The sequence below is a fragment of the Solanum tuberosum genome, unplaced genomic scaffold, assembly GCF_000226075.1.
Source record: "Solanum tuberosum cultivar DM 1-3 516 R44 unplaced genomic scaffold, SolTub_3.0 scf00004, whole genome shotgun sequence".
Taxonomy (NCBI): Eukaryota; Viridiplantae; Streptophyta; class Magnoliopsida; order Solanales; family Solanaceae; genus Solanum; species Solanum tuberosum.
The window spans coordinates 1,467,118-1,479,100 of record NW_006238930.1 but is presented as its reverse complement, the minus strand read 5'-3'; the positions used below and the strand labels follow the sequence as shown (position 1 = coordinate 1,479,100).

At 32.7% G+C, this 11,983-nt stretch overlaps 3 protein-coding genes across 3 annotated transcripts; 2 read left to right on the top strand and 1 right to left on the bottom strand.

Annotated features, from left to right (window-relative positions):
* The first annotated feature begins 3,837 nt into the window (after window positions 1-3,837).
* On the top strand, window positions 3,838-4,554 carry LOC102585644 (uncharacterized). Its single transcript, XM_006338304.2, has 2 exons — window positions 3,838-4,138; window positions 4,258-4,554. Exons 1-2 carry the CDS (start codon window positions 3,909-3,911, stop codon window positions 4,415-4,417), a joined length of 390 nt encoding a protein of 129 aa, XP_006338366.1. The 5' UTR covers window positions 3,838-3,908; the 3' UTR covers window positions 4,418-4,554.
* A 1,478-nt stretch (window positions 4,555-6,032) lies between these two features.
* LOC102585309 (uncharacterized protein DDB_G0292186) lies at window positions 6,033-8,156 on the top strand. The gene is made up of 3 exons (XM_006338303.2): window positions 6,033-6,199; window positions 6,330-7,340; window positions 7,735-8,156. Exons 2-3 carry the CDS (start codon window positions 6,373-6,375, stop codon window positions 8,006-8,008), a joined length of 1,242 nt encoding a protein of 413 aa, XP_006338365.1. The 5' UTR covers window positions 6,033-6,199; window positions 6,330-6,372; the 3' UTR covers window positions 8,009-8,156.
* Window positions 8,157-8,247: 91 nt separating this feature from the next.
* On the bottom strand, window positions 8,248-11,889 carry LOC102584983 (uncharacterized). Its single transcript, XM_015306730.1, has 4 exons — window positions 11,465-11,889; window positions 10,015-10,815; window positions 9,347-9,821; window positions 8,248-9,274 (listed from the first exon to the last, which is right to left on the bottom strand). The coding sequence occupies exons 1-4, from the start codon at window positions 11,742-11,744 to the stop codon at window positions 9,091-9,093; spliced, it is 1,740 nt and encodes a 579-aa protein (XP_015162216.1). The 5' UTR covers window positions 11,745-11,889; the 3' UTR covers window positions 8,248-9,090.
* Between the last annotated feature and the right edge of the window lie 94 nt (window positions 11,890-11,983).

Sequence of the window (11,983 nt, the reverse complement as noted above, 5' to 3'; positions counted from 1 at the left end):
TAAATTAGATTTCTTTTTTTAATAACTATGGTGTCAGGTAGAGATGCTTATTGGGTTATCCATTTGAATATTTGCGCTTAAAGATTTAATGAATCAATTTTTTATCTTTAAATATACTAATTCACTAATGAGATATGTCACTTCAATATGAATGGAGAGGTAATTAGATGGCTATTGATCAGTGACATACCAACCATTAATTTGATAATCTAATAATCAATAATCAACAAATCAACTTAGCGGTTTGATTACAATGTGATTTTAAATCGCACTAGTGTCAGAGCGACTATCTACATATTAATATAAAGCTGGATATAAAAATGGTGACGTGATACCTCTCTATGGTCAACTTTTGGATTTATCTTTATTATCATTTTTTAGTTGATTTCTTCTATTAATTAATTAAAGGACTATTAATAAAAACTTCATAACACCCAATTATAAATATGGGATTTCATAAAAAGTCCAAATGAATGCATGCAGCCCACGTTGAGGCACTTTAATACCAATTTAAACCTGTTTACCGTACAAATTCAGTTAAGCACTATTAATGTACTTAATATTCATTTCTTATAATTATATTCAAATTCGTTAGATTTCTCTTACGTTATGTTACTGTTTTTTTTATTACTATAAATACTAAAGAAAATTATTTTCGATCTATAACATTCTTCCTTTCATTCCATAGCTTTCATTAGTGTTAATTTGCTCTTTTTCATTTGAAACTCTTTTTCCAGAAAAAAAAAAATGTGTCATTTGTTTTGATTTTGGCACAATTATTGATTTTATGTACTATTCTGATGCAATTTTTTGTTATTAGGAAACAACGAAGATGACATATGGCTTTACTGGTGAAAAGTATTTGTCCAAATGAAAGCTTAAAAATAGTCATTAACAACAATATATCAAATTTTGTTACTCTTATTATTTGTTACAAGTTTGTACATAAGTATAAATGTAGATTTAAATGTAATAATATTGTCTTTTAAGGGTTAAATTTTCTATTGTAATTTCCAAAATAATTATATTAATTTCATATTGAATTTTGGTTGATTTTGTACATGTTCCCAAAACAAATCACATCCTCATAAACTGTTGGCATTTCTTTCATCTGCAAATAATCTATATATAATATAAAATGTATAAAAGAAAAGTAATGCAACACTTTTTTTTTGCCTAAAACATTTATTGATCCTTTTTTTTAATTATTTTGTTTTAAAAATTCATCTTCATTCTCCATATCTTTTATTCTTAACAATATATTAATTAACATTATATAATTCACATCAAATTAATTTAATTATAAAAAAAATTATCAACTAATTAGTTTAATAAATTAAATATTTCTTTGACAAGAGTCAATTCACAAGAAAATTCCTCTCTATAAGTTTGCTCATCTTTGTGCAACAACTCCTAAAGAAGAAGTGAAAAGTTGATCTGTAGCATCAATCCAAGGAAGATTATTAATGTGCATCAATTTTTTTAAAATAACTAATCACTAATAATTTATGCCTCTGCCTCTTGATATTCTATCTTTGCCCCCTGTATATGTGTGTTCTTATTCCTATTTTTCGAGTATGCTTTCATATGTTATTTCCTTTTATCTCTTTCTGATTGTCCAAAATAGATTTTTTAATAATTATATTTTTGAGTATATTTATATATATATTTCACTATGGCATGATCTCCTCTGTGTTCATTATTTTACCTAGCTAAATAACTATTTATTTTATTTAGATAGATGTTATTAGAGATGTTATGAATTATATGCAAGAACATAAACGTCAAAACAAAATGTCTACAAAATTAATTGAAAATATCATTTATTTTTATTATTTTTACATTTTAGAAGTTTGATTTTCGCTTGAAAGACAATTTTCATAAATTCATATACTACTTCTTAATATTATATGCGACTTAAAATTTAATTGGAAATTTGTATGATAGTCATTAATAGCTATAAATACAAATTATGAGATTTTAATTGTTTTAACTTTATCCTTACTTAGTACTCCTAAAAGTTCTTAATCAAAAGTTCAAAAAATAATAATATCTAAATTCATTAAGTATTTCATAATTTCATTACTATGGCAACTTCTCATTCCACATGTTAACTGGTAATTAAGGTATATTTACATTTTCAATATTCTAATTCTTTTTTTTTTACATCTTAAAATCATATTAGACTGTTTATAAAAGATGAAATAAAGTTAGAGTCTATTTGACATTATTTTTAAAATGACTTTTTAAAAAGTGCTTTTGAAAAAAATTTATCTTTCTAATTCATTTGAAAACTGTTTTTGATAAGCAAATCGTGTTTGACTAATTTAAAAAAAAAAGTTCCTTTGAGAGTCAAATTACGAAAAACGACAAGTATCAATGTACTTTTAATATTAAAATTATTTTATAGAAAGAAACTATTTTAAATATTTATTAGAAAATTTTTAATTAATTTTTTTTCTTAATTAAATTAAATTATACATATTCAAATTTTCAATCAATATTATACATAAAATAATTAATTAAATATTAACATGATGACTTTAATATAATTCAAAGTGTCAAGAAAAATACTTTAAACCCATTTCACAAATTAAACCACTATATATGAATAATTCACCACAAAAAAAATAAAGTCCTTCATATTTTTAATCCTACAAAAATGTTGTTATTACATTTATTTATGATTCTGTAAAATAAAACGTAAAATAATATATAAAATGTAAAGTAATAATAATTGATAAACATAAATAAATAAATAAAATATTATATAAAAACAAAAATAATTTTTTTTGAATGAAGCTTAACCAAACTTATGAGATATGTTAATTGAGTAATTAATAAGGGATATATTAGTAAATATGTATATATGAAAGAGATATTTTAGTTTTCAAGAAAATAATATTATGCTTCTGCTTTTGTTTTTTGCAAGAAGCAAATTTTTTTAGATTTTTCTCAACAGCAGAAAAACTGCTACTACTTTCATTAAGACAGTTTTAAGAATTTGTCAAACACTGATATTTATTTTTAAAAGTGTTTTTCACAAAAAAAATAAAAAAAATAGGCCTCCCAATGGTCATGCCAAACATGCTCTTAGATTGTCTCTTAGATATACACATTACCAAATTTGAATATTTTTTTCTCTTCTTCATTACTTTTTTCCCGATACGTTATTTAACTTAATATTATACATTAACTTGAATAAATAATTTCATATACGGGATTAATGTCTCACATATATTTATTCAACAAAAGATTTATATCTATTATTTAAAAGATCATGAAAAATATAGTAAAATCATGAAGAGTCATTTCATTATAATTATTATCTTTTATAAAACATAATATTAATTAATACTAATTTATATATTATATTTTTTTTAAATCGGGTGAAGCGCGGACAAGTACACTAGTTATCAAATAATTTTAAACATTTAAGCTTAGACGGATTTGAGAAATTACATACTCATATATTTTTTTTTATCTCTATAAGATTCGAACTCTAATATTTTTTATTACACTTACTTCATTGATTACTAAATCACACGTGAAGTAGAAATTAGAAGTAGGAGTCCTACATAAAAAATTTCCAAACAAAAAAGAATTCTTTTAAAAAAAAAATGAAGAAGAAAAGAACTATTTTCCCGTTGGATATAAAAAGACATTCTAGAGTAGTCTAATTATCTTCTTTTTATTTTAATCAACTACTCTAAAAAAAAAAAGAAGCAAAATTGCGTTTGTTTGTCTCCACTTGACCCAGCCCAAAAATTCGACCGTTGAAACCCTTATTGCTGAACGGTCGTCTTTCTGAATATATAAATTAAAAATTCACTCCCACTTTCTTCTTAATTCAATTGTTCTGTCTATCTCTCCCTGAAATTTCTCTGCTATTACAAATAGTTTCATCAATGGAGGGAATTGCAGAATCGGTTATTGTACCAAAATCTCCCATTAATGAATCCCTTCAGGAAACACTTGCACCAAAAGCTCCGATGAATGAAGCTACTGAAAAGATTGTTGTTGCAGCAGAACCAAAAACACCGCCATTAAATCGACCTACAATTGTTCTTCCCAATTCTCCAATCAACACCACACCTGATCGACTTAAGGTCCCCAAGCCATTTAAATATCCTGAAAGGTATAGTAATTACTTTTTTTCTCTCCTCTGTTTGAACTATATTTGGACAATTGAAATCGTAAAACTTCTGGTTGATTCAGGCATAAGAATTGTTACAGAAAGTAATTGGTTTTGTACAGGTACACAAGTCCAACTGATCAAATGATGTCTCCTGTTTCGAAGAGGCTTTTAATTGGTAGAAGTAGAAAGGCCAGCACACTGTTGCCGCCCTCCAAAAATCGACCTCTTCATCAACATATGGTTCAGGAGTCTGGTCTTTGTCAAACTTTGAATTGTTGATCATGTTATTTATTGTGACTTCAATAAACTACTTCTAGTGGGGGTTTATGCTTATTTTTCCTTTTATATCTCAACTTCCAAATGTAAAAGGGGTAACAGTATTGTTATTTCTATACTTTATATCTTTCACCAGACTTGATCTACCAAGTCTTGTAGGGATCATGTATAACTTGTTTTGATGTAGATTTCACCTTTATAAATCATCCTGCAATCACAACATTTATTGGAAAATTCGTCTATCATAGCAAACAACCCCTTTGTTAGGATTGAAATAATTAGGTGTGATGCGGAAGCTAGCAAATCAAACCTCAAAAGACCATGAGGAAGAAGACAAACGAGAAATATACCAAAAGACACAAAGATTTAACGTGGTTTGGTGAATGGACTTGTCTACAAAGGAGATAAGCAATCCACTGTATAAATATGAGAGTACAAAATATAAAGAGAAACAATCTTCACTCGGAATACAAGGTTCACTATCACTTGTGTCCCTCAAATTCCCCCCTAACCAAAACTCTCAAAATCCCTAAGACTACATTGTGAATGCTACTATGTGAACAAACTTCTATTTATACCGTCCTAAATCTTTTCCTATAAGAAAAGGATTAGCCAAATAAAAAGATTTTTTAATTTATGATAAGAAACTCGGGACAAATTCCTAACACATCTTAAAGATTATACGGCTAATTTAATGTCATAATATCTCTTCACAAGTGCGTATTGCACATAATATGTCACATCTTAAAGATTGTCGCAACTTATTTTGTAGAGCCTAAGTTTATATTTTCGTATCATAAAATCTCTTAAGTTTATGCTCGAGCAATGAGCGTGCGACTTCAACTTCTAAAATACATACTGCAATACAATTTTCAAGGACAAAAATCGAAGACCAACTTTTGAAGGATTAAAATTTAAAATCAACTCATTTGAAAGACAAAAGTGCAATTTTATGACCAATTTAGTGTATAGGGCCTAGGAAAACTTGGGTGATACATGACCAATTGGCCCAATTATTCATACCCGGCCCAATTACCAAGAATATCTTTGGAGTTGGATAAAAATGGCGCCAATGGTTGGTTAAACGGAAAAACTGATTAGACATCACCGAGATCGACGCTTAGCCTTCCTTTCTGAAGCAATGATTTACCTAAAATAAAACCCTTAAACCGCTCTTTTTTTATATATTTTTTTCCTTTGTTTTTTAATACTTTTTTTCTGAGCCCTAAATCTTTTTTCATTTTGAAATTCAAGTTAATCATCCTCTCAAGTAAATTAAAAAAATTGAATTCGTGGAATTATTCTCTCTTTCTTACCCCCATAATCTTGAGGGGTAAGTAGCTGTATCTTATTATTATTATATTTTTATATCTTTGGATTATCATTATCATTAGCAAAACAAGATACAGCTAGTAATCAAGATTTGGCTTTTATGATTGGTGGAATTTAGGTAAATTCAATTGGTGTTGCTGTGTTTAATTCATAATCAGCATGATCTTCTGTTTTGTTCTTTCGAATTAAAACGTGAAATTCTGATTAAACCGGAATTTGTAAACTGAACGTTTTTTTTATTTATTGGGTTATTGGAATGAAACAGGTTCCCGAATGTATACACGAATCATATAATCGACCCCAACTAGCTTAAGATTGATGTTGTTGAGAGGATTGTTTAACAAGGACGATTAAATTGCTCATGAATCGATGCTTTATTTTGTTTAGCAGATTCCGAGTCTGGATATAATTGTGTTTGCTATCTCCTCCAAGAATTTTAGAGATATAAAATGTGTAAGTTTTTTGTCATTTTTATGCGTTTATAACTTTGCAGAATAATGTGAAAAATTATTCAAAGTTTCTGTTTTAATATGAAGCGTTTGTGGTTTATTATGCATTTTGTTGAATTGTTCTTGTTCTGCAGGAGAACTATTTACTCGAACTACAATATTTCTGTTGATTGAAAAATGGAGAACTGGAGTAGTGGTAATAATAAGCCTTCAATGCAACAACCTGAGACGAAACATGACGATACCAAGCCACTTATGAAAGTGAAAACATCCGGTTTATCTCCTTCCTCATCACCTCTTTCGTCTCCTACTTCATCCGAGTCATCACTAGAACTAAGTAACAGTGGAAAGGATCCTCTTGGAGACGCGGATGCTTCTTTATCAGCATCTTCATCTTCTCCTGATCATGTTCCTAATCAGACACCACAATGGAGTATGATAAGTGCATCTCCGCGTGGTGAAGAACCTCCACAATTTCCTGATTTCTTCCCACAGAATCCTGAATGGAATGTAGCCAACCCTGCACCGATGAAGTCTCCTCCAATGCATACCATGGGTCATCCTCCAGGTTATGATCCTAATCGGATTCCCTCGTCTATATTTTCAAGCAAGCCTAATACCAGTGGTATGGAATGGAGTACTGCTTCAAATGAATCATTGTTTAGTATTCATATGGGAAACAACAGCTTCTCTCGAGATCAATTCAATATGATGTATCGATCTGGAGAACTTATAAAACCAGAGGAATGGAGTAATTCTCCGTATAATGCACCTGATGTTAAATCCAATGACAAGAAAACCTTGCCTCCTAACCTTCCTCCTCTTGTCGAAATGGCAACAGATAAAGAGGTAAAGAGTGAAACTAAAATGGAGAGTCCTCATAAGCAAGAAAAGATTGTTGAATCTCCCAAAATAGTCCCAGAGGAGAATCATGAAAATAACATCAAAGTGAAGAAGACATCTAATGTAGATGAAGTTCAACATTCTCCCTCTGCGCTCAACAAGTCAGATGAATTTCTACATTCTGCCTCAACACTCAACAAGTCAGATGGTAAAGCCGTTCCTCAGTTTGAGGCAAGTTATGCTTCCTCGCCCCGCCTCTCCAATGAGAGTGGAAACAGCAGCAGCTCCTTTGCTTTTCCACTGTAAGATCTCCTTTTCGCAACTACCATATACAATGCACTATGGTTTTCCCTTCTTTATGTTCTGGTTTGCTTTTCCACTTGTGGGATTACACTGGATATGCTCCACAAGTTAATCTCTTTCAAGGTCCATGCGTTTACTTGCTTGATGATTCATATATATTTTGGTTCTGTATTGTATTACAAGGTATAAGGGTTAGCATTCCTGGTTTTGTGAATAGATATCAAAAAGTGTCAAAATATCAAATAACACATGCTAGCTTTCTTTAAACAAACTTGTATAAGTTTTAGTATCATCTTCTTCTTGTTTTTGTTGGGTGAAGTCTGCTCTACTAGTAGTTTGTTCCATGCATGATATACAGTTGGATTGTTTATAATCACTTTTGGTTTGTTGCAGCCTACTAAACGATGCTGGGAAAACTGGATCACTCAAAGCTCCCTCTGCGAAAATGGAGAGACCTCAACCTCAGCCTCAGCATCGGCATCAGCCACAGCAACAGCCACAACCTCAACCCAAGTATGAACCAGATTCACAACCAGAAATGCAGCCTCAATCACCGCAACAATCACAGCCATACTCGAAGTCAGAGTCAAAACAACCGGAGTCACTGCCTAAACTGGGAGCGACTAGTTGGTTTTCTTGTTTCTCTTGCTGGCCTCGATGTTGTTAACATAGGCTTCATCCTTGTCCATTGTATGTATGTACACAAGAAATACTAATTCATTTGGTCTTTGATCAAGGACGACTCCTAGAAGTTAGAACGCCTGTCTTCACCATAAATTGTAAATTTTCTTTTGCCATGTGAAATACATGAGAGGGCATTCGGTGTTACACGGGTGAATAACATTAATGAAATAGTCCTTAAATAAGTTCAGTACAAATAACTTACAGAAACATCTTAACCCAGTAGTTTATCCAGGATGATGGCTGAAAACAGATACCATCCAACAGACATGATCACCCCCAACAAACTACTAACTAGTATAAAAATGAGACAGAAATAGAGGAAGGGGAGGCACTATATGAAAACAAATGCAAGTGCCTGCCAAGTTAAGCTACATATACTCTTATCTACAAAAGTACTTTATAGTCATAAGCTCCAAGAAACAAAAAGAATAGGCGAAAGGACGAGGATATCAAAAAAGCCTGTGAAGTAAATCTACATATTCCATTTGACAAAGCTTAAAAAACAAGGTTACTGGATCTGTATTCTAAACCACTATTATATATTTATACTCTAGCTAGAAGAACAGTGACTACAAAATATTCCTGTCAACCTGCAACCCAAAACCTTTGTGCTTCTGGCCAGTTCTCTACTCACCAGGGTAACCGAAATACATTCTTCATATTCCTGGATGCTTCAAATCCTAGTAATGTGAAAGCAGTAGTAGACTTTCTGATGTAAACAAAATTTCCAGCGAAAAGGAAATTTTAAGATAAAGAAATCGAAGATAGCAGCAACCATGCTGCTGTAATGAAAGATTACGAGATCCATCAGCATAGCTAGGTCGATAGAAGCATGATAACAATCGCATCCCTTTAGCTGCCCACTTTATCAGCTGCAAGTGTCTTGAAAAGAGGTCCACAAAAGTAAGAAAGATCTCGCTCCTATGCCGTCATCAAGTAAGCACTGAACATACCATCTTATACAAAATTGAGCTTCTTTTAAAATCTGTAACTCCAAGATATCGAATCCATTTCTGAAAACATGCATGGCTATGACATGCTAAAAAACTGAAAGAGATCTCTTGGCTAGTTACGCGTTCTGGTATCCTTATCATTATTAGTTTCTGGAAGAGTAATAGTAATCGGATGCCAATCAGAGCGAGTTTTAATCCAACGCTTCAGAGTGATAATCATATTCAGGATTTGAAGTACTTCACCCAATGTAAGGTCTTTAAGGCATGCATTTCTAAGAATCAAAGCGGCTTCATACCTGGAAGGCAGACAAAACATGAGAAAAAACTCTGAGAATATCATTAAAAACAATGCAGCACAAATTGTTTACCTGCATTCAGATGCTGCTATTGCTGAACGTCCAACAGTTGAACAAAGAAATTTCTCAATCACATTCCAAGTTGCATTCTGATATTGGTCAGGATTGCCACCAAGTGGATTCTCACATTTCCAAATCCTGTCAGTTCTACCAACATACAGCTCAAAATCAGCTTGTTTTAACTTTACTATCATCTGTTGCTCTAGTGCAGCATTTAACGCTACTGAGACATCAATATGACGATATTTAGGGTTACCATAACGTATACAATAACCAATGTTTTCTTTGGTAGGCACAATCTTCTCGAGCTTCAAACTGTTCAACGAAAGAAGGATGACCCCTATAAAACCTTGAATGAGTTCAGGCAGCTGGAGATCCAAATCTGAATAGCCACCGACAGATTTAGAAGCACCCAATGAGGATGGAAGGAAGGAAAACACAGGACGTACATCACCCTTGTTCATAGAACCACATAAATCACCCCTACCTGCAAGAAAATTACCACCATTAGTTGTCTCAAGAAAACTATATGGCTTAGTAAACTTCAACTTCGGTAACAATACTTACAAATTTTAACAATCTAAAATTAGGAGTGTAATACAAGTTTATGGGTTTATCAGACAAATTATGCATGCCAGGATTAGGATGATGTTCAAATGGTGTAGAAAAATCAGCAGAACCTTCAGGTAGTTGAAGCGGAGGTTGCAAATTCTTCTGGCGAAAGTTCAATTTCACAAAGTTATCTCGAACAAGAGGAGGCTGAGATTGAGTACGCTGAGCTGGCTTGTTTTCTATGAATTTACTGTTATGGTTCTCTGAACTATCAGACTTTGCAAAAAATTTATGTGGTGCAAACTGCACTGGTGCAACAGCTGGTGCGTGTGGGCAATAGCTGCTACTAGTTTCTTTAATTCTAGCTGGCATACTTGACATGCTGGTCATAGTCAGTTGATTCGAGTTCTTTGGTACGTAAATAGCTTTAGTTTTGGTATCAAAAGTGCGTCCAGGATTAGGTAAACTTTGGGTCCCGGAAGCATTAGCATTGGTATTGGCATTGGCATTGGTATTAGCATGGGTACTGGTATTGGTATTGATATTGGTATTGGTATTAGTATTCGTATTAGTATTCGTATTGGCATTGGCATTGGAATAAGCAGGTTGGTTTGCCGATATAGGTTCAGAAACTGGAGTCGGTATAGATTCTTGACGTAATGTGTTAGTACCAAAAGCAAGTTCTCGTGGAGATCCTCCAGCAGCAAGGCTTATCCATTGCCACACATTTGTGGCAGCAGCAGCAAGAGCAGGAGAAGCCTTTAAAGGTTGTGCTAGAAGAATATTATATCTCCTCATCCGTAACTGATGAATGGCATTGGAGAAATCCCTGTCTCCTGAAATGAGCAAATAATTGGCAGGTGCAGGATTGTCCACTGCCCAAAATAGCATATCCACCAAAATTTTCTTATCACTAGCATCCTTAGCCCCTGTTAATCAAACAAATTAAATGCATGAATTTAATTAGTAAAGGATAAAAGTTCTTGAAAGAAAAAAGTTTCCATTAAGTAAGAGTTTAATTAATAGGTTCATGAATATTATAAATATAAACATATAACTTCCAAGAACCTAAAACATAAAAACTAAACGAAGAAGGAATTGTTAAAAGTTGATATTCATTTATTTTGGAAACCAAGAACTTTTATGGGATGCACTGTTTCAAAACATTAATTCTAATAATTATGATGTCATCAACGATTACCGATCCCAAGCAAGATTAAGCTGTTAGGGCTAGCTATTAAATTTCTAAGAGGGCTTCCACAAGTGACCCTGGGGAGGGCGGGTATCTGCAAAATCTTTGAAGGGTAAAGAGATTGTTTTTCAATTATGATCCCTTGCTCAAGAAAATCATTTTCAACAAAAGGTTTCAAAGAAAAGCAAGATTAAGCTGTTAGGGCTAGCTATTAAATTTCTTAGAGGGCTACCACAAGTGGGATTCGAGGAGGGCGGGGTGCACAGACCTTATCTATGTAAAACCTTTGAAAATCCTCTACTCAAGAAAATTATTTGTAACAAAGGTTTCAAAGAAAAGCAAGATTAAAACGTTAAAAGGAAATAGAAGAAGGTTTGTTAGTGTACCGGCCGGGACGTGATTGAGACTGATTCCAGTACTAGAAAGGGCTAGTTGAATGTAAGAGGGAATACGATTAGTGTCTCCATAGGCGGAAATAGTAACTGGTCCATTATAGTTCATCTTCATCAATGCCGCGTTTATATTCGGAGCGATTGCATGAGCGTCGCATCCCCTGGGCACCTGACAATTCTCTATATCCCACCACACCGATGTTTTTGCCGCCTCGTACTGCGGTTCCGCCGCTTTTCCGCCAGGAAGACCCGCCTTAAACGCATCTCCGGCCATCGACTATAACGCCGCGAAGGTTCTCTCTCACTCTGCTGCCATTAACTTGATTTTTAACAAAAAACTTTTCGGTATCACTTCGCACTTGGCACAATTTGAACTTTCTCGGACTGCGCGCTTTTTAACTTATTGAAAACTCTCTACAAAAAACAAAGCACTACTAATTTTCTTTCTTATTTCTCTTTGGAATTCTATTAAATCAATTTCAAGTTTCCCCATTTCTCTATGGGAAATCTATT